The 23212-nt window shown below is 36.3% G+C and overlaps 1 protein-coding gene across 2 annotated transcripts; it reads right to left on the bottom strand.

Moving 5' to 3' along the window:
- Window positions 1-15709: 15709 nt before the first annotated feature.
- LOC104604542 (ABC transporter G family member 1-like) lies at window positions 15710-22945 on the bottom strand. 2 transcript variants are annotated; one of them, XM_088887223.1, is made up of 8 exons: window positions 19520-22945; window positions 18389-18468; window positions 17718-18182; window positions 17516-17602; window positions 17282-17410; window positions 16980-17174; window positions 16786-16872; window positions 15710-16614 (listed from the first exon to the last, which is right to left on the bottom strand). In XM_088887223.1, the coding sequence occupies exons 1-8, from the start codon at window positions 19743-19745 to the stop codon at window positions 15949-15951; spliced, it is 1935 nt and encodes a 644-aa protein (XP_088743349.1). In that variant the 5' UTR covers window positions 19746-22945; the 3' UTR covers window positions 15710-15948. The 2 variants fall into 2 exon arrangements, with proteins under 2 accessions (XP_088743349.1, XP_010267226.1); XM_010268924.3 differs by having other exon boundaries at window positions 22270-22941.
- Between the last annotated feature and the right edge of the window lie 267 nt (window positions 22946-23212).

Below are 23212 nucleotides of genomic sequence, written 5' to 3' on the forward strand. Positions count from 1 at the left end.
TCCTCCCGAGACCGTTCTGATCCAGTTGGAGGGTTCTTGAGTCAGTGTAGAATCTTCAGACGTTCGACGCAGTCGCTCACGGATACTTGATCAGTGGGCTTCTATTCATGCCCAGGATGTGGTTACCACAATCGAGAGACAGAACCGGGATGTTGAACTCTTGGCTCTCTCCAAGTCACAACCTGTGTCAACAAGGCAGTCAGCGTTTCTAAGAGGGGCTTCACCAACTCCAACAGAAAGTTCCATTGATATCCCAAAACTGCAAGCTTCTTCCCTTGTTCGGATGTGGAAGCAATATGAAGCAGAAGCAATGCTGTCGAGAAGCCCGTCTGGTGGCTTGTGTGGCTCTGATACCATGTAAAACCAGAACTTTTCTAGTTTCTCCTTTCTTGTCTTTTTATTTATTGAGGATTCAGATATATATATACAACCATTGAATCTCCTAAGTTTACAGGAACTCAAACTTAAACCTATCTTTCCTATCTCAACTATACAAGATAAGGATTAGAAGAGAATGAAAACTCCTAGTCCGAATTCGATCCTAACTCAGCGGAGTCTCCTAATCCCGGAGACTCCTAATTCAATCCTAACAAGTTATGGAGGTAATTTCGCACTTAAAATAACCATAGAAGCATAAGCTAAGATTTTATAGGGACTTTCAATTGGCGGTGCTACGTAATTGTATTAATTTAAAGATGTAGGCAATGGTTGATGTCAAAGACAAATCTAAAGTAATAGCAAAATAAAATTTAATATAAATGTACAATAAAATTGTCTCAACTACTTGTGAAAGGGATGTTTCTTAACCGGACCATGAGACATGCTCGTTAACCTCAAACCCCCATATTCTCTTTGTTGTACTACCAAGTATACATGCACTTTCCACGTGGCTCTTTTATATGATGATGATAAGTTAGCCTCAAACTTTTATATGACCGGATTTAGTAGGTACATCAAAGAAAGTACATTAAATGAGCATTTGATAAATATTTTCACAACTATCCAAAGTGGGTATTAATCTTTTTCAAGGGTTGGGTGAGGGTATTTCAAGAGACACGTGTCAAAAAATTTTTCTAGTGTTTATTGAACGTGTTTACAACTTCGTGACTACCTCATCCGAACCCCTTTTTGCTGTACTAGCAAATATACATGCACCATCCATGTCATATTTTTAGATGATAATGATAGTAATATATGAGATCAATTTTTTCTGTAGTTTTTTTTTTACATTTTTATTTGTCCAAGCAATTCTTATTTATCACACCGTCTTTTAAAATAATGAATATATAATATTAGAGATATATCAAATTGTTTTCTTACCCACCACTTGGACAGAAGAATGATTTCAGTTTTTTAATCATTTTCTTAAATAAAAACATAGATTTTATGTTGTTAAAAGTACTGGGTTAGATCTAATAAATAAGATTTTGGTCACTCACAACAAAGTTACTAATAATAATGATCCTTCACTAAGAGGCTATCTTTTAATTCTTTTCACTAACCATATAATATTTAACAACAGAATACCCACAGCAAGATTACCACCACTAGAATAGGCAAATGATGGTTACGAATTAATGGGCCAAAGAATAGCAGCAATCAAAGGGAATAAGTCAGATTTAACATTTTGAAAATCACTTAATTAAATCATCTAAAACATTTCTTACTTGGTCTTTAAAAGGGTTCTACGTACCATTTCAATTATCATATTTAAAGCCTCAACTACTACTCAACCACACAAATAGGCCTTCTAGCTATTAGGCTATGTTTGGTTTGAGGAAAAGGTAGGGAAACATAGGAAAACCTATACAAAGTTTATAAAGGTTTCCCTACATTTTCCTTCCTTTCCCTACTTTTTCCATCAAACCAAAAACAACCTTAGTGAAACGTTTCGAGGTGTCTTATATCTTTTAAAAATTCTAATTTTCCCCCACTTTCTTTTTCTTTCTCCTTTATTGCAGTACCATTAATCTCTCTGATAATGATATATATTGTTAATTCTAAAAAATATTTCATAAATATGAAAGTGGTGATGTAATTAGGGCTGTAATTGGATCGGATTCAGCAAAATCCGAATCCAATTTGATTATCGAAAACTTACACCCAAATTCAATCTGAAATTTGATTGGACTTGAAGACATTGGATTTGAATTCGAGTCCTAACAAACTCCGATCGGATTTGGATTTAATCCGATTCCGCTTTAATTTTTTAAAATACCAAAAAATTTTAAAATTTTATTACTTTTCAACTTTTATATATATATATATATATGTATATAATAAATTAATATAAATATAACATACTAAATTTTTTATATATAATATAATATATAAAATATTTGTTAATTTTAAATATAATTATATATAGTTTGTATATTAAATTCAATAAATATTATAATATAATTGGATTCAGATTTTAATTGGGCCAGATGAAATCAAATCTGGTTTGATTATTAATCAAATGTAGATTGTAACACCCAAAATCCAATCCAATTATTTAAGTACATCATCCAAATCTGAGATAATTGGATGGGATCTTGAATCGGGCCTTAGGTTTTTAGGTATCATAGAAAGGCCTAAATGTAATGGAACATGAAGCATCGAAATAGTGGCAGAGCTTGAAGTTTTATCTTGGAGGTCAAGTTATATAAATTTTCTTTGGCTTATGGTAATGAACAAGTCATAATAAGCCAAACCATTAAAAAATAATTACACAAACAATCTTCTAATATCTTGATTAGTTATCTATTTAGAGTATTAAAAAGACAAAAAATTGACATTAACATATACGTAAGAAAGAAAACAAAAGAAGTAAACATCTCTTTGGGATGAACACAAATTAAGCTTTTTTTAAGCTCGGCATGTAAAAAGCTCAATATCTAAACCGAGCTTCGAACCCAACATTTAGACGCATTTGCTAATCGAACTGAGCTTGAACATAATCAAGCTTTTACATACACGCATATATAGATAAATACGTACAATTGGTGGAGGGTGCAGCGTTGGTGCAATTGGTGGAGACTCCAATATTTGTTAGTGGCAGAGAAATTGACCATTGAGTCAATATTGTCTTCATCAATAACAATCATTCAGGAATTCGTGCAAATACATATTGACTTATCTCTACTCTACTCAGTCATCAATGAAGCCATATTATCAGTCATGGTTGATGAATAAAATGAATTTGGATTTTGCTTTTTTTAAATTAAAGTAGGAAAAAGATACATACCATGTCAAGAGATTGCATAGGTACAAGCCTATGAAGTATATATAGTAATGATTTAAGCTGCAGGCATTTACACCACTTAATAACCTTGATATATAGCTAGGCTTCAGCTATTAACTTTATTTTGGAAATTTGGAGGAAAGCATCAAACAGTAGTCATTGATTTTTCGGTGTTGCTAATTTAAGAGCTTTCCTTGTGAAAATTCGGACTTTGGTTCCTTCGCTCCTCATACGATATTTCATCTTTATTGTCTTGACACATAAGGAGAAGGTTTTGGATTTGTGACACAGCCTGCTGTCTGCTACAAAGTCTCGGCCGGCCTGCCGGTCACCCATAGAATACGTGTAGAGGTAGAGCTAGCTATACGACCCCTAGCTCCAACAAGAATAGTCATGGCGTGCGACACCATTTGGTCCCAACTCAAAGTGTCCATGTGTTCCTCACCCTTGAATTTGATTACAAACTTGGGCAAAAGCTGTCCCAACACACTATTAACCATATCTGTATCCCCACATCTAACAATGAGATTATGTATGTATGTATAGCCATAGATCATGTTGGAATAAATTAAAAAATCAATAACTGGAATTTTATTTATTCCAAGAAGATCCCTGGGGTAAAAATTAGTCCCTTTATTTAAAGAAGGTGAAAAAAAGGTAGAACCGTAGAAGGGAGAGTTTTGACTGCCACATAAACACTTTCAGTCACTAAATTTGCTAAGTATATTAATGGAGATTTGTGGTGACTTGAGAAATTTGCATTGAAACTGAATATTCTGGTTGATGCAAGGTTATTGTCTGTCTAATTGGCGCGTTTGGAATCTTCATGTGCCCTTCACACTTCATAGAGCCTGGAGATATTTTCTGTTCCTCACAGCAAACATTCCACCGTGCAAACATTCCACCGTGCATTAGAATGTCTCTCCCACAAGTTTAGTAGATATACTTTTTGATCAATAGTATAGGAGATATTCTATATATACAAATTACAATTGGGAGATGCTTCTCATGTACCGCTGAGATGTGCTGTGTAAAGTTGGGGCGGGGAGCAGATCGGGACTTTATGGAACCTAATTTTTGGCTGATTTGACATTCCACTGTCTGCATTTAAGTGTATTAATGAATATTTCTTTGTCAGTTGTCTAATCTCAATTTCCATATAAACAGTATTTCTTAAACTGTGGAGTGGGGGTGTAAGTAGAGACGAGTTAGGTTAGGTTTATGTCAACCGTGATGAGTTCGGATCTATGTGCACCTGTATGAATGTGGCCAGCCATGTATTGTGGTAGATATTTCACATGTGGACAAATATAGGATCTAATGGTCTATGGGGGAAGGAAGGGAAGGGGGGAGGAATCTTGTTCTTTACACCAACTTCACAACACTTCCAGCTGTGCATTAGAAATGTCTATATATGCTGTCATTCATGACAGATATTTATAATACACGACTGTCATGTATTGGCTATCTTATTGGGTGAAGTTGGATGATGATCCTTGGTCTAAACATTCTATCCCTTTGATCCATGTTCTGTTATTAATTCAATTTGTGCTACATTTTTAGACCAAGGTTTTGTGTTGAATTCTTAACCAGAACGGATCTTTCCACAGCCGGAACCCCAGCCTAATACTTGGGTTTGTACTCTTCTCAATTGATTGAAAATAAACTTTGATGGGGCTGCCAGTTCTAAAGCAAGAGTATTTGTCTGTATGCTCTCCTGTAGAATGTGAAGGTCTTGCCCTTCGGGAAACTATGTTATTGGCTTTGCAGATGAAACTGAATTCCATTGTATTTGAAGGAGATGCTAAGGTTGTCATAGGCTGTTTGTTGAAGGTATCTGCTAAACTTCCTTGGTGGATAAATACTACTCTTGCCAATTTCAAAGAGCTAGATATTATCACATTTCTCCAACTATTTAGTGGCTTTTGTGCATAGTTCTTGTAATAAGGTGACTCATAAATTGGCTTAGTCTGCTTTGTCTTTAGCGCATAGTTCTTGTAATAAGGTGGCTCGTAAATTGGCTTAGTCTACTATGTAATAAGGCCTTGAATTTTGATGTATACACTGAATAGTGTTAATGATATACTTTTCTTGAAGGTGCCAAAAATAATAAAAAAAAGAAGCAAATCCGATTTCAAGGCGGAAAGAGAGAGAGAGTAGGCACCGACAAAGAAGAATGGCATGGTATTTATTTTATTTACTATAAAATAAACCCATGCAAATTTCAGTTAGATTTTAGTTGACAATTTTAAGTTTTTGGCATCCATTTTGGTTCAAGCTAAGGTCCATGTTTAGATTTGGGCAGAAGTTAACTAGAATCCATATTTACAACTTAGTACATAGAAGTTAACTTTTAGTTAGGAAATTTAGAATTTTGTCTTCAATTTTAGTTTAAGCTAGGTCCAAATTTAGATTTGGGCATAAGTTTTGATTCATAAACTTAAGATTGTGGCGTCGATTTGGATTTAGAATGAGGAGAAAGAGAGAGAGAGAGAGAATTGATAAAGGGTGATTTGGCCTTTTAGTGACATTGTGACACGTGGCACCCTAGAACCGTCACATGACACCTCGATGCCATGTAAGCAATGACCTCAAAAGCACTTTGAACACATTGCACCTGCCCTACTTGCCTCGCCCCACCTTGGTAGGCCAATTTGTGAATGCCCTAGAAAGGGTTAGGTTAGCGTAAGAGGCGACCTGCTTCCACCGACCTAACTAAAACCCAGTTGGAGACCTACACGATGTGGCGGCCAACCTCCTTCACGAGGGGATTATCATCTATGACTCCTCCAAGATCATGTCATCGCATTGACAAAACTAACTCTCGTCTTACTCGTTTTGGAGGTAACTGAATAAGCTCTATCGCTTTACGTGAAATCCGACTCCAGGCATGAAACCACCTTCGAGCGAGATGGGTCGGTGATCTCAAACGTGCTATGTGAAGCCCATGACAACTTGCGCCTATATAAAGGCATCCCATTGATCAGAAAAGGTACGCACGATTTAGCACTCATCTCTCTTGCTCTCTCGCTTTCTAGCTTTTACAACACACTCATCGCTAGTTTAAGCATCGGAGTGCTCACCCCAAATAAAGTAACCTGGGTACTCTAACTATTTCTTTGTAGCTCGACCAGCCGACCTACTCAGCCCATCATCCGAGTTTTCCTCCAATAAGAAGCTATCAGATCGCACACCAATAATTGGCGTCGTATGTGGGAAACACTATACTAAAAGATAAGTTCTCGCAAATTACCAGATACTCAGCAATGACATCCTCAAGAAACAACAAAATCAACAACATTGACAACATGTAGGTTGATAACACTACCACTGGGGGGCAGAATCAAACCACATAGAACGTGGAGATCCCGACCATTATAATCAGGCAAATTACCATCCCCCTGGCGCTACCAGGCATCCTGACTGCCTTGGGACTGAACCTCCCTTCGCTGCCCGCTTTAACGACGCCTCTCCCTCAAGTTAAGCCCCTGGTGGTTCTTGTTGGGAACTACGGTCATCAATTTTAAGAGTTGGTGCAATACATTCGTGGCATAGATCTACGGATGCAAACTTGGAAAGACCGTTCACAACGATGGCTGGGATGCAACCATAATTCGTGCCTAGCATGTAGGTGCCGCAGGCACCCTAGTAGCAACAACAGGTCATCGGCCAGATCCTTGCACCAACTGTTAATGTGAACCAGCAACCTAGCGACCAAAATCAGAACCAAAACCAAGTGTCGGATCCTCCCTGCCATTAGGATAACTTGAACTAGAATCGGGTCATGAACAATAATCAGGAGGGGACTTACTTTTGAAGCTCAGGATCCAACTGATGTCCCCTCTAAATATGCCATCCGGACTACCTCCTCGATCGGGCCTACCGACACTAGCTCTACTGAGTTGTCCTAAAAGAGGCATCACAAACATAGTCACCACACCACAGGGAAAAGTCGTTTCGCCTCAAAGGACAAGGAAGAGGCAAAGATGGAGGTGACAAGTCATATTGCCACGTTTGTGCTACAAGTGTCCTGCATATCCCCAATGGCGGCCGAGATCCTTGTAGCTCCCAGGCCCAAGGACTTCAAGGCACCCCAGCCTCGAGTCTTATGATGGGACCACCAACCCAGTTGACCACCTCGATAGTTTTTAGGCCCTAATGCAGCTTCACAGGGGGTTAGACACGATCCTATGCATGGCCATCCCAACTACTTTCCGAGGTGCAGCTCGGATGTTGTACTCAAGGCTGACCACAGGCTCAATAAAGACATGGAGGCAGTTCACGGACCTATTCACGTCCCACTTCATGACCAACAAGTGGTGCCCTATGTTCGCAACTAGCCTGATGAATGTGGTCCGACGCCATGATGAATTGCTCAAGGACTACGTCAAGAGATTCAACCTGGAGCGATTGCAAATCTCAAACCTCGACCCTGCCGTCCAGCTCACCGTGGCAATTAATGACGTTCGACACCCTGACTTGCGTTGGGAGGTCGAGTTGAACCCTCCTACCTCAATGGAGGAGTTCCTTGTTCAAGCGACCAAGTATATAAAGGCAAAGGAAGTGCTCAGGTCTCGAAGTGAGCAAATCTCCTAAGCGCAACATGTCACCTTGCGATAGACACAGCAGGTTGCTCGACCGCAAAACTAAGTCATCCCAAAGAGGCAGCAGATCATTAGGGCAACTCTTCCAGACTCCCCTAGTCAAGGCAAAGAACTACACTCCCTTGAATGTTAGAAGGGGGGAGATTCTATGGGAGATCAAGTCAGCCGAGTACTTGAAGTGACCACCTCGCCTTAAGGGAGACCCAACAAATCGCAATCAGGACAGGTATTGCCACTTCCATAGAAAGAGATGGCACGATACTGAAAATTGTCAGAACCTCAATGATGAGATTGATGAGCTTATTAGGAGAGGTTATCTAAAGAAGTTTATTAAAAAAGACGACTGTGGTCGCCCTTCCGACTAGCCAAGAAGAGATGAATCTCCGCCGAGGAGAGAACAGCCCCCATGTGACCCACCGCAAGAGGATCGCCCGATTTGGGGAGTTATCAACATGATCATGGGCGGGTCTATAGTTGGGGGTTGTAGCACCTCGGCCGGTCAAAAATCAGCCTAAGAGTTGGTCTACGAAGAGGGGAATCCACCGAAGTATCCACATGTCAAAGAGGTCATCTACTTCACAGAGGATGACGCACATGAAGTCCAATATCCTCATGATGACGCCCTTGTAGTCAAGCTTATCATACATGACTTCAAAGTGAAACGAATCCTTGTACACCCTAGCAGCTCAGCAAATATTCTATTTCTAGGAGCCTTTGAATAGAAGGAATTGCAGAGGAAATATCTCATCCCAGCCGACGTCCCCATGGTAGGTGAACATGTTACCACGTTGTCGAGTGCATGTTCAAAACGTTGACCCCTGAAGTAGGTGAACATGTTACTACATCGAAGGCTTCGACCAATGCGGCACCTATCCCAACCTGGGATGAAGGGCTCTGAATCCTCCATGTAAATGTTTCATCCAATCAGAGAGAAAGCGGAGTCGGACTGATCCTCTATGGACCAAGTGAGGTCAAGTTGGAGTACGCTCTCCGATTCCCATTCCGAGCATCAAATAACGAAACAAAGTATGAGGCACGAGAGCCCACCATATTGGTTTACTTGGCCAAGGTTAGAGAGCTCGTCCTATACTTCCGTTCTTGGTACTTCCAGCAAATTCCAGGATGTGAAAATGACAAGACTGATGCACTTTCAAAGTTGGCCAGTGCAACGGATACAATCGGAAGAACCGGTCTCCGCTACAATAGGGTTGCAGGTAGCGATAACTTCGCTCCCCCCACAAAACCTTGGTGCAGCGAGAGTTGTTCCCCGGTCTCCGCTACAACAATCCAATCTAGAGACCCTGCCAACTGACTGAACTGAGTTACTAACTATCACTTGGTTTTCAACATTGATGGTTGAGTTTTATCTTTGGGATAAGTAGACTGTACTCCCCCTTAGAAATCTGAAATTACAGTTTTTATTTGAGAAAAGTACGGATAGGCCCAATTCAGAATTTGGAATTCTAGTCCAACCATAGTAGAATCTAGAAATACATATAACTCCACTTTTTGAAAAGTTAGGATTGATTCCCACACTATGTAGGAATTATTGTCTTGACTAATTTTTTGTCAGGCCAACATTGCTTCAATGTTAGTCTCCCATTTTTCTTTGAAAAGACAAAGACTAAAATGCCCTTATTACAAAACATAACTCATTTCAAGAAGAAAATATTTAAAGAAATGCAATCCCATCCTAGTAAATGTTTAGCAGTTTGGCACATATAGCTCATATATGCCAAATGGCCATTAAGAATTTTGAATTCTTCAAAATAAAACTTTTCAAAACCCTATCTCCCCTTTAAAAAGACAAAGACTAGCATTCCCTTGTTACAAAACATGACTCATTTGAATCTCTCGCCCTCTTTTCCCAATCATTGCATTCTCTCCCTCTTGTGTTTTTACATCTTGACCTCATAAGCTTATCTCAAACTAGGGGTGCAACTTAGGCAGACCCAGCCTGAAATTTTACACAGGTTGGGTATGGATTTTCAGTCCTCAGGCTGGGCTCAGGCCCAAGAAGTCAAGTTTTTTTTTTTTTTTTTTTTTCCGGGTTGGGCCCAGACCTAGCTCTTAATGTAGCCTGAATGCGGCCTAAGCCTAACTCAACTATACACATACTTACATACATGCATACATACATATTTTCATAAATACATATATCTATGTATAATTTTGGAGTGGGTTCATTGACCAACTCGAATGCATCAAATTATATTAATGCAGGCTAGGCATGGGTTGGAAAGATTGGGCTTGACCTCAGGTTTTAGGCCTGTCACTGATACCCGAAAACTTGAGGCCCGATCCAACATCCGATCCAATTATCTTGGACTCAGATGGTGTATATATGTAATCAGATCAGATTCAGATTTGACCCCATGCAATCCTATTAAAATCTGAATTTGATTATAATATAATATTTATTAATTTAAATTCATAAGTTTTATATAATTATATTTAAAAATAAAAAAAAATAAATTATATATATTATATTATATGTGAATTTATATATATAATAAATTTAGTGTGATATTTATATTAATAAATTATATATAAAGGTTAAAAAATAAATAAATTTTTACTTTTTCTAGTATTTTAGAAAATTTATAGCGAAGTCAGATTAAATCCGAATTCAATTCGAGCCCGTTAGGATTCATATTCGAATCCAAGTTTTTATTTCCGATCGGATTCAGATGTATGCTATTAGTAATCGGATCGGATGTAGCAAAATCGACACCCGATTGGAGTCTGATCCGATTGTAGACCTATTAGGTCCAAGCCTTAAGCCAAATTTTAGGGCTAGGCTTGGGTTGACCATAAACCTGGCGCAACCCACCCAACTTGCACCTCCATCTTAAACCAGGTATTCTTTCTATCTTAGTACGAATTTACCAATTTAGCAAAATAGAAGAGATTTACTTGATTTTTATTAGGGGATGACTTTCATGTTATAATTTGCATATTGATTACTTCATAACATTAGTATTGAAGTCTTGAATGCCCAAATTGCTAACCAAGTGGACATTTACAAAGATGGATATAAGATATTGGCTAAGCCCATTGGTATTAGTATTTTTTTTTCATTTTAATTTCTTTTTGCAACATAATAGTTTGTTTTTATCATATAAAGTGATGGTTATTGTCTATTCACATTAGCCTTGAATGATCTATTTGCTAAATTCTCTTTACATTCCATTTGGCAACAACATACTATACTTGCCAACTTAATAAAACTTTACAAAGTTGGAACTATGGGACTAATTAGAAGTGCGGGGACATGTGACAGTCATAACAAATGTTTATTTTTTGTTTAATAATAAATCAAAAATATATTATACATACTTGTGTTAGTTACACTTTGATTGTTCTCCCATAATGATTGTATATGAATTCAATATTATACTGGTAAAAATTTACTAATATGAATTCAAAATGTTGGCTAAATTCGTTGGAAAGGATATGACCTTCGTCACTTGGATAGTACGCTTCATGGCAATTAATTCAAGGACAATGACATAAAATATTAATTATTGTGTTATCACTTCTCTTTAATGGCCATTTGGCAATATGAGGCCATATCAACCAACTTGGTAAAAATTTACCAAGATGGAATTAACATGTTAATTTTAAATCTAAAAACAAGCAAAAACCATTATAGATATGTAATATTGTTTGACAATAGAATAAAAATATTCTAGGTATGATGGTGTTATATTTTGATTATCCTCCTATAATGGCATTATGTACCTTAATTGCTAGCTTGGTAAAATTTTATGAAGATGGGTCTGGGGTGTTGGCTAAGTTCATTGGGGAGAACATGGCCATCCTCATTTTGATAATATGTTTCATTGCAATCAACTCAAGGACAGTGACATAATAGCATTGGTTATTGTATGCACCATCTCCTTAATGGCCATTTGGAAAATATGAGTTTATGTGTCAACTTGGTAAAATTTTACGAAAATGGGATTAAGGATAGTGATATAATAGTATTGGTTATTGTATATACACCATCTCCTTAGAGGTGTAAAACGGTCGTGGGTGGGCCATGTCGCCCTCCCCTGGGATAATTTGGGGGGTCGGCCCGACATGTCCCACGGCCCAAGCCCGTGCTGTGCCACGGGTCGGGCTGGCCCATGGGCTAAGCCTTAGGCCAGGCCAGGCCAGGCCAGGCCAAAGCTATTTATTTAAAAAATTGAATGAAAACCTTAAATTTTTAATTTTATATGAATTTTGATGTATACAATTGCTTATATATCATAGTTAAGATAGAAATTGAAAATTAACAAAAGCAGCAATATGATTAAAAATAAACTTAAATATTTATTATTCAATTATGACATCATGGGTTTCTTTGAAAAATTGGATCACAGACCCACCATCTAGATAAGAAAAATAGTTTTGCTTTTGGATTAGTTTTAAATTAGAGAAAATTATAGTCAGATATCCCTTACAACTGACATAGTCTGACAACTGACGCTACATTTCAAATTATAAAAACCCTCGCCATATCATTGAAGGCTTATGTGGTTGTTGCCAACATAGGACTCTTAATCCATGTTGGACACAACAAAAAACTTATACTGAAATTGCCCTTTAATGTTGGGTGATTGGAAAATAATAAAAAAAAGGCTTTTAGTCTCTCTCTCTCAATATCCCTTACACTCTCTCACTCGCAATCATCTTTATCTATTCAACGACTATGTGATTTGAAAATAAATAAAAATGTTTTTTTTGTTTTTTGTTTTTGTATTTACGTCCTCTATATCAATTTCTCCCATTTTTCTCTACCTATCTATCGTTCCCCCTCAATCTCTCTCATTCTCCCTTAGTTTCTCTCCTATTCCCTCTCTCGTTTTTTATTTTTTTACACACTTATATAGTATTAATCAGATCGTATAAAATAACATGAGATCAAATTAATATGGTTAAAAGATTATTACACCAACTTGATAAAAGTTCACAAAAAGCTCTTGGCTATAAAATTTATACCAATTGGAGAACGATAGAGATTGAGGAAGAAGGAGATATTGACAGAGAGGGGAGTGAGGGAGAAGAATGATAAAGATTGAAGGAGAACAATATAGAAAGAGAGGGAGGTTTTGATTTGGCTATAGATCGAAGCTAAGAGTGGGAGAGACAGAGGGAGCGAGAGATCAAGAGATGACTGTGAGAGTGAGAGAGAAGGGAGGGAGAATGAGAGATAGAGGGAGTGGGAGAGAAACTAAAAACCTATTTCCGGTATAGGTTTTTTATTGTGTCCAATATGGACTAAGAGTCCCACGTTGGCAACAATCACATAAGCCTCCGATGACATGGTAGGGGTTTTTATAATTTGAAATATAGATCCGGTTGTTAGAGTTTTGTTGGTTTTGGGACCAACCTCCAACCTAATTTTAAATGTATAACCGAATTTGACTATAATTTTCCCTTTAAATTATATATCTCATTTATATTATATAAAATACTTTTTACTTATCACACTTAATTTTTGTTTGTTTATGGTATCATTCGACTCAAACCACTAACCCACCATCTAAAAGAAAATTGTTTGATTTCTAGGTTGACATTAAATTTTGTATTACATTTCCATCATTGATAAAATTATTTCTTATGTATAAAACCTATTTTTGTTCAATATAATGAATGCACAATATTAGAGATATGCCCAGTATTTTATTTTTTATAAATATATAACATTAGACATGTACCCAAAATTTTCTTTATTTTTTTTTTATTTTTGTGATTCTTTGTATTTTTTATTATTAAAATTTTTATTATTTGACTATGACATCATTTCATTTCTAGGTAGATTTTGAAATTGGCATTCCATTTTCATCAATAATAAAAATACTTCTTACATTTCATAGTTATTTATTTTAATTTTATATTATTTAATTATGACATTATTTATTAATCCATTTGACCCCAAATGGTCGAATTGCTTGCCAACCACTAGGAGGGAAGAAAATAGTTTCTTTCAAATTACTTTTCAAAATATTTATTTTTATACTCTTAAAATTAATATTGTGGATTTAATTACAAGAATTTAATGATGAGAAAAATATATCTTAAATATAGGATTTAATGAGAGAGAATAGGAAAATATTTTTATTTCCAATTGGTTTTAAATTTTACATTCCATTTCCATCGTTAATAAAAACCTTTCTTATTTATCATACTTATTATTGTTTAAAAATGTTTCCATTTTTTTAATTTCTATTTTTTTAATCTATGTTTTATTTTTTTTATTATTTAATCGTGGCAACATGGATTAACCCATTTGACCCAAAATGATTTAATTTCTTACCACTACCTAGATGAAAACACTATTTTTTGCTAGGTAGATTTTAAAAGTATAAGCTTTTATGTTATTATAATTATTAATTTATTAAGTATGGATTTAATTAATAGAACTTAATGATGAGGAGAAACAAAAATGACTTAAATATGTGATTCAATAAACATGAGTGTAAGTTAATAACTTAAATGTTGGATTTATTGAGAGAGAATTGAATGCATTGAATATCTTTAAATTACCTCTTTTCAACTCATTTAATATCAATAACCAATTGCCCTATTTGCTCTCATTTTTTATCAAAAAATTTAAATATAGAGGGGTAAATTTTGTCCTTATAAAATTTCAGAAATATTCTTGACGCCATTCACACTTTTTAAAATAGTATAGATATTATTATGTAATTATAATTTATATAATATATTATATATTATATATAAATAAAACCCCAGGCCTAGCACGACCCACACAATCGTGTCGGGCTTGGCACGTCCCGTATGCCGTCGTGCTAGGCCAGTTCAAAGTCAGGTCGGGCTGTGCTGGGCCATAGGCGGCACGACCCGATTTGTACCTCTACATCTCCTTAATGGCCATTTGGCATATATAGGCTATATGTGCCAACTTGGTAAACATTTACCATAATGAGATTGCATTTTTTCAAACATTTTCTTCTTTGAATGAGTTATATTTTATAATAAGGGTATTTTAATCTTTATCTTCAAAAAAAAAAAAGGAGGCTGACATTGAAGCAATGTTGACCTGACACCAAATCAGTCAATGTAATCTGGAATTCAGAATTCTAAATTGGATTGTCCGAACTTTTCCCTTTATCGACCATCGTGCATACACTAGGATGTATGGCTCTACATGTCAACAGTTCAATCGTTTTTTATTGACAATGGTAAGGAACTTAGGATCAATCCATCATAGTTTACTAATTTGTCTGAAAGTTTAATGGAATTGTCACTCTATTTATCATCTGTTTTAATCTAAGGGGGTGTTCATTTTCTAGATTTTGAGAGGGGGAAAGTTGGTCAATGGGATTTTGATTCCCATTGACCAAAAATCCCATGTTCTTTTTTCAGATTTATGTGAAAACCAGGGAAAATTTATTTTCCTGGGCACCGGGTAAGTAATACCCATCTCCTAGGTGGGTAAATAACTTTCCCACCTGAGGAAAAAATTGCCAACACATGAATGTGACAAAAATGCCCCTTTTAATAATGAATTTTTATGGATAAAATGATCATTGCCTTATTTACATGGAAAATAAAAGAATATGGATAAATGCACTTACCCGAGTAAGTCTTTCCTGGAAAACACTTACCCATATAAGTACAGTTACTTGGGTAAGTAATTTACCGAAAAGGGAACGAGGGAATTATTTTCCAATCATCTTGCCACATGATAGATTCTTCAGTTATTCCTACTACTTCTCCTTGAATGACTTGGTTACTTGGCATGCTCCAATATTATTCAAGAATTTCATTTAACTATTATCTCTTTTACAATAGGTTGCTATAAGTTTTGGCCAGCCGTTAGTTGGATTAGAACAGAATCTGGTAACATGCAAATGTACAAATAAGAACCTAACAATCATGTCTTTTTTGTTCCATCCTTGAAACTTGATTGATGACTAGAATGAAAACTTGATTGTTTCTCTGAGGAAGGGGCTTCCAAGCGAAAATACATGAAACTTATTATTACAGAGTTGATGAAAAAACAGCCAATGCACGTCAACGGAAATTGAACGAGCACAAATCAATGCAATACATTAAAAGAAATAAAAACACACACACACACCCAATTCAGGTCTAAAACAGCTAAGTTGAAGAAGGGGTCTCCATTATTTGGGCCTTCTGTTTGGGCGGGGTAGCTAAGAAAGCTCTGATAATGGGCTTAACCTTTTCTGCGGTCTTGATAATAGCCCAGAACATGAATCGGTACAAAACCACCATCCCGAACAAGATTGCAAGGTCCACCCACTTAGAGTAGCCCATCTCCACTTGCCACGTGTTCCTCAAAATTTCTTCTCCAGTGATGGTGGCTGGGCCTCCAGCTAGATTGTTAGGGAAGGTTAAACCTTCAAATTCGTTCTTGTAGAATCCTTGGTTGGCATACTTGTGGAAGGCAATATAATACATTGGGTATTTCCAGAAAGGCTTAGGAAGATCGTCAGGCAATCGGAAGAACCCACCATTCAACATCATCACCCCCTGAATTCCTGCTCCTGTAATAATACCCATGAGGAAATCTGGCACTACACTCGCAACGATCATCATCAGGCTCTCAACCAACATCATGCACACGAAAAGCACCAAACCAAAGTATACGAAGTGCTCGGCTCCCTTTTGGAGACCCACAAGGTAATAAGCAATTGCTCCTGGAATCAGAGAAGTGAGTAGCAGATAGGGAATTGAAGAAAACGAATTCCCGAGGACGAATGCACCCACTCCATAGTGTCCATTCAGTCTTTCTCGTGTGAATATCTGAATACGTACGTACAAATTAATAGAAAACCAAAAAAAAAAAAGTAATTCGCAGTTTCAAATTAATTAAAATTTCAATGCTTATTGCAGTTGCAGACTGATCAAATAAACAAAAATGATAAAAAAAAAGAGAGATCTATCGTAACTCTGAGGATTTTTAATTTAGGTTACCTTCATATCCTCAACGAATGATGGGAATCCACCAATAGCCATAAATGTCAAGAAGGCTGCAACGAACATAAGCATGGAGCCTCTAGCCTGAAAGTTGTACAAAATATATATATATATACGAGTCAGTTAGCTTCTTTGTTTTCAGCCATAGTAGAGAAGGAATTAAATCTCTCGATCTAAGTTCGCCATCTTACCTGAATGGAACCGAAGCTGGAACCTATGTCGAAATAGATAGTGCCCACACAGAGACAGAGAGAGATATAGATTGCCAATCGTAACCAGTAGTAACCTAGATCACGATACATGTTTACAAAAGATCGTCTTGTCAGCACAAAGGACTGTGTGAGGAAGCTAGCTTGACTTCCCTTCTTCTCTAAAGGCGCACCTTCCTGAAAAATTAATGAAGAAAGCAGGTCTTAACTTAAGAGTTGATCATCGATCTTAAGTTTGAGATGGCAACATTTGGAGATGATTCGAGCCGCGAGTAAATCCATACCCTTTTGCATATTTCAGCTACCCGTCTCTGAACTTGCTGACAAGTTTCAGATGACTTATACGACTGTGCAAGAACGTTAATCACTTCGTCTGTGGTTGTAGTCTGGCCATTAAAGCCCTGTTCGACGTCCTGTTGACAACAATCAAGAATCACATCTTAAGTTAAAAAGAGAACGTTGTTAAATAGAAAATTGAGTCTTTAATAAGAGTACTTGTAGTAGAGGAGTTCTCTTACCGTATCAAAATCCTTGTTAATCGTCCTAAGGTAGTGGTCTGATGGGTTCCTCCGACTTGGGCATGGAAAACCATTTGAAGAAAAGAACTAGGTACGTACAATAATAAATTGAAAACGGGAGCTGTTAATTAGGGATATTCCATTTTTGTTTCATCATATCAAAAAGAATTAAAACAAATGAATGGAGAAAAGTAAGTAATACCTGGCTTGCTGCTGAAGCGGGTCCAAAATAGACAGTTTTACCAGCAGAAAGAAGACAGAGATTGTGGAAGAGCTCAAAGACTTCACTGCTGGGCTGATGGATGGAAGCAACAACAGTCCTTCCGTCCTGCTGAGCGAGGCCTACAATGCGGTTCATGACATGGTAGGATGCTGCACTGTCGAGACCGCTGGTGGGTTCGTCCAAGAAAAGAAGCTTGGGGCGGGTCAAAATCTCTATGCAAATGCTGACCCTCCGCTTTTGGCCACCACTAAGTCCTTTGTGACCCCATCCTCCGATTCTAGTGTTCATAGCATCCTGCAATCCCATCTCTCTTATAGTCATCTCTGCCCTTTCCCTCTTTTCGGATAACGGCATGGAGTCCGGCAGTTGGAGCTGAGCGGAATAGTAAACGGCTTCTCTAACCGTTAGTGTCATCATTAGAGTATCATCTTGGGTCACATAAGCCTACATTACAAAACCAATTGTTCAGTTCAGTTCAGTACTGCTTCGGATCGATCTGATGGTGTGCCTCCACCCTCCACCCTCCACCCTCCACCCTCCACCCTCCACCCTCCACCTTCCATTAATATTAGATGTATAGTGTGGATGATAATTAATTAATTAGGGGATATATCCCGTCACCAAGGATGTAGCTAGGATGCTTTTCTTACCGACGTCCCAAATGCTAGTGCTTGTCTTCGCCCGTTAACAAGAATATCTCCACATTGCCTTGTGTTTGATCCCAATCGCCCTGTACGCAATTTGGAGTTGGGTTTATTAGAATTAATTTCTTGGATGGGTTCAATCCTAAATACGGTCAAACAAAAGGACCTTTTGACTCCTTTGTAGGTGGTCAAAAGGTTACGTAAAATATATATATTATATAAAATTGTGAATGCAGTACAAAATTTTTTTGGACTAAATATTGCTCTTTTTTTTCTTGTTTGAAAAAGAGTATAAAAGTCATTTTAGTATAGCTTTATTAGCCATATTTGTGTATTTAATCTACCTCCAATAATTGTAAGGTTTGAAAATGTAACTTCGATTATTAATTTCCAGCTCATTTAATCCCCTCTCATTAAGTCTTATACTTAAGGTATTAAATCCCATTTTTTCTTATTAAATCCTATATTTTTAAGTTATTTTTCACTAATAAATGCTACTAATTAGATCTATGTCAATATTTTAACAATATAAGCCCGTAATTTTAAAATTGACTAAAAAACAATTTCATTCTTTATCCAAGTGGTGGCTAAACAATTCAACAATCCAAATCAAATTGATCAACCTATGAAATTATAGCTACGTAATTAAAATTTTAAAATATAAATAAATATAAAAAATTACAAAAAATTAGACACATTTATGATATTGTTATTAATTAAATTAAAAAAATAAGTGTAATAAACAAAACTATTTTTATTGAAAATGAAAATGAACTACATAATTTAGAATTGGCCAAAAATGAAATATAAAAACTAATAGTAAATAGTTCCACTTTTGGGTTAAATGTGTTAATATTTAATTCCATAAATAAATAAATAATAAATTTTAAAAATACAAAATAAGAAAATACATAAATTTTGAAAAAAAAAGCATTAACGCACATGCATAATAACATGTATTTATCATATTGAACAAAAAGTAAGTGTGACATATCAGAATTATTTTTACACACAAAAATACAAAAAAAAATATAGAAAAAAATTGAACACATCTATAATTTTATATTTACACTACTATTAAAAATATGAATAATATGGAACTTTCTTCTAACAAAAATCAAGGTTTTAAAAACTGACCTAAAAACATAACCACTTTGGCTTTCGACTTATGGGACAGCGGTTCAACCGTCCAGTTTGAGCGGGTCAAAGTCCAACATATATATACATTATTATGAGAGGGGAGTGTGAGACTTTGAAAAAGAGGCGGCTCTTTAAAGCTGAGAATTGAGAAAAAAGAAAGAGAGTAAGATGATGATGGAGAAGAAGAAGAGAAGGAAGCATCGTGGAAGGTGGTTGTCACCATTTTCACTGGTCATTGTTGTAGAACATTTGCCCTGAGAAGAAAAATAAGAAGAAGAGAAAAAAACCATGGAGGTGGTTGTCACCATGTTCACCAATCATTATTGCAAAACCATTTGCCCTGAGAAGAAGAAGAAGAAAAAGAGAAGGAAGCATCGCTGGAAGTGGTTGTCACCATGTTCACTGATCGTTGTTGCATAACCATTTGCCTTGAGAAGAAGAAGAAAAAGGAACTACCATCGGCGGCTATCTCCATGTTCATCACCATTGCCGCTACAACACCGTTTTGCCTCTTCTTACATCTCTTTAAATCTCTCTCAAATCTTAAATCATTTATTTCGTTGGTGTATCTCAAATTTTAATATAAGATCGGCATTTAATTTCTCATCTCTTGCATTGATTTTTTGATTTCTCCATTGGAGTTGTAATTTTTTTATTGTTATAAATTAAAAAGAATCAAAGAAATGAAAAAATTGAAAATCAAAATGGAAAATCTAAAAAGTCTAATTAATTTTGACCATTGGGAATAATCAAACAAGATTATGATATATGAAATTTTTTTCAAATTTTTAATTTCTATTTTAAAATAAATAACAAATTTAGAATTATTTTGAAAGCAACCCGAGAACCATTGACTAGGTTGAACATTTTAATGGTTAAACTGATCGGGTCTAACCATTTCAACAATTTTTTGTAAAATAACGATCCTGGGCCAAAACATAACTAGTTACCTAACTAGTTCAGGGGCCAAATGGTTCGACTGTCCATTCTGGTCGATTTTTTAATACAAGTAGGCCAGAATTCGAATCAAATCACACCAAGTTCGAATTCGAATTCGATTGTAAAAGTGATGATTCGAATTCGATTAAATATTAGGCGGATGTGAAGAGTTAACAACTGAATTCAAATTCGACTGGTTAATCGAATATTCGAATTCGATTCGTTATTCGAATCAACATAAAAAACTCTAAGTCTTGAAGTGTAACAACGAGGCTCTGTTCACCATAAACAAACAACTCAGGCAAACGAAAAAAGACAGAAAACAAAACACCTAAAAAACTAAGTGAAACGAAGAACAACAAATGAAAAAAAACAAAAGAAAACAAAACACTTAGAAAATCTAAAGCAAGCAACTAAGTCTGTAGTCATAATAACAAATTCCTTTATCGTAGAGAGAGAAAGAGAAAAGAGAAAAAGAACAGAGGGAGAATAAAGAGAGAGCAAGAGAGGTAGAAAGAGAGGATCGTTCATCAAAAGAGAAACAAAGGAAAAAAACATTAGAAAGATGCGGAGAACTTGAAAACCCCAAACATTCAGCTGATTTTTCTCCAACAATGCCTCCACCTTCATACCATGGAGAGACGGAGGCGAATGGCGAATGGGGGAGAAGCGAGGCAAATGAGATGGAATAGCAGAGATGGGGGGAGATGAGATGAACAGTACACTAATGGTAAATAAAAAAGTAAACTGAGTGGTCTTGTCACTCAGAAGATAATTGAGTGTTTTGTAAGAGATATGTCGGTAGGCTATTGGTAAATCGAAAATGAATAGTACGCGAACTATAAAAACCCTGTATCTTGTAAGAGATATGTCAGATCACAAAGCATTTAAAGGGGATGATAAAAATATATTATATAATATTATATTTATATTTATAATATAATAGAATTCGAATATTTATCAATCGAATCAACTTAAATTCGAATTCGACTGTTTATACTATTCGAATCATCCGAATTCGATTCGATTACATCGAATCTCGGATTTGAAATCGGTTTTTCGGATATCATTGACACCCTTAAATAATCGGATATCATTGACACCCTTAAATGCAACGATTAAAATATTCATTTTTAAATTTAGTTCATATTTAATTGTAAGGTTTTAACTGTAAATTTAATTATTATTTTTCATTTCATTCAATTGTATCTATTTAAATCTTACTTTTTTTTTTGATAAATGAACAAAAAAAAATAAAGATACACAAAAAAAAAATAAAGCACTATAAAAAGAGGAATTTAGCCAAGCAAGTAGGCCCTCAAAGATAATTGAAATTCTACAATTTGATCTATTTATCACATATTTAGATGATGTGTTTATGTAGTCAGATTTGGATTGTTTGTCTATAATATATCGACAAAAATAAGTTTAAAAGAGTCTGGTTTGTTTGTCCATGATGAATCCAAAATATGGCCAATCAAGACTTAATTAGACCTTAATGTCTGGTTTGTTACTTTTGTTTTTTTCTCTAATATAATACTCATCTTGCTTTATATACTAAAAAAAAAATTAGATTTTACAATTTGCATCTAATTAATAATAGAAAACAAAAAATAAACAATACATAAAATTAATGAAAAAATTGAATATATTATTATTTTAATTATCATCATCTAGATTCTAGATACGTGATTACTTGGCTAGTATATTTAAAAAAGTGAAAGTTCGTTTCAAATCCAAACTCGAAAGAATTATAGCAGAGGAAAGAACAGGTTGGGCTATTAATTGGAATGTGCATTAATTATTACCGGCCAGAGTATCAAGTAAGGTTGACTTGCCGCAACCGGAAGGACCCATGATGGCCAAGACCTCGCCGGGCTGGGCGTAACCGGTGAGATCCTGCAGGATGGCTCGCGTTCCGCTTTTTCCATTGGAAACCGTCACGTATAGATCTTTCCATGTCAAGTAGATGCCGTCCGCTCGGTACTCAGAAGTTACTGGGTGGCGAGCACCATATATACCCGCATGTAGTCCATGGTTGGTCAACAACTGAACCTCCCTCACGTCGGAATTATGTCGCGCAATTTCAGTGTCAGTTGTCAAGGCTTTAGGATGAGGGTCCTCCATTGGGTTGGGAAATGAGGAGGAAGGAGGAGGAGAAGAGTAAACGCTGAAAGGGAAAGTCCTTTCCATGCCATGGTGGGACATAGAATCTTCTTCCGAGGAGAGAATGCTTCCCGTCTCCGTCTCGTCATCTCTTACCTGTGGAACGGGCTGGTGGTGAGGTAGAGGTACCCTTGTTGGGCTTGCATTTGGAGTCCACCTAGGGACGTTAATTGGAGAAGACATCCTTTCAGGTTCAGCTTTAGCTTTAGCTAGCTCAAAACCTGCTTGCTCTGAAACAAGGCTGACAGACAGATGAACAGAGAGAGAGAGATAGATGAAGCTAAGCTTATGCCTTTTGCATGCGTTATACTGCCTTGATTTGATGGAATTGCCTGCAATAGTCCATGGTTATTTATAATAGGGTATGAAGCTTGATCAAAGTCCACGACTCCACGTCGCCAACGCGGCCTTCAATTCCTCGCAGATTCGCAGTATCAACTATCAAATCAGTAACTAGTGATAGGCACGTGCCACTCGGTGCACGCGTTGCCTTTTAAATTTGAAAGTTGCCTTGGTGGCTTGGTGCGGCTGGGCCTGAAGAGAACCAATGTCCCCTGTCCTGTTTTGGTCCGGTCCAACTCAAGG

Source organism: Nelumbo nucifera, chromosome 5 (genome assembly GCF_055504915.1).
Source record: "Nelumbo nucifera cultivar China Antique chromosome 5, China Antique-T2T, whole genome shotgun sequence".
In the NCBI taxonomy this organism is placed as follows: Eukaryota; Viridiplantae; Streptophyta; class Magnoliopsida; order Proteales; family Nelumbonaceae; genus Nelumbo; species Nelumbo nucifera.

What these genes read in the sequence shown, in the direction of transcription:
- LOC104604542 (XM_010268924.3), bottom strand. Translation starts at nt 22,810, where the DNA reads ATGTCTTCTCCAATTAACGTCCCTAGGTGGACTCCAAATGCAAGCCCA. An exon ending in CCAGCTTCGGTTCCATTCAG is followed by an intron (nt 16,873 to 16,979) that starts GTAAGATGGCGA and finishes TACAACTTTCAG; the next exon opens with GCTAGAGGCTCCATGCTTAT. An exon ending in CATTCGTTGAGGATATGAAG is followed by an intron (nt 16,615 to 16,785) that starts GTAACCTAAATT and finishes GTACGTATTCAG; the next exon opens with ATATTCACACGAGAAAGACT.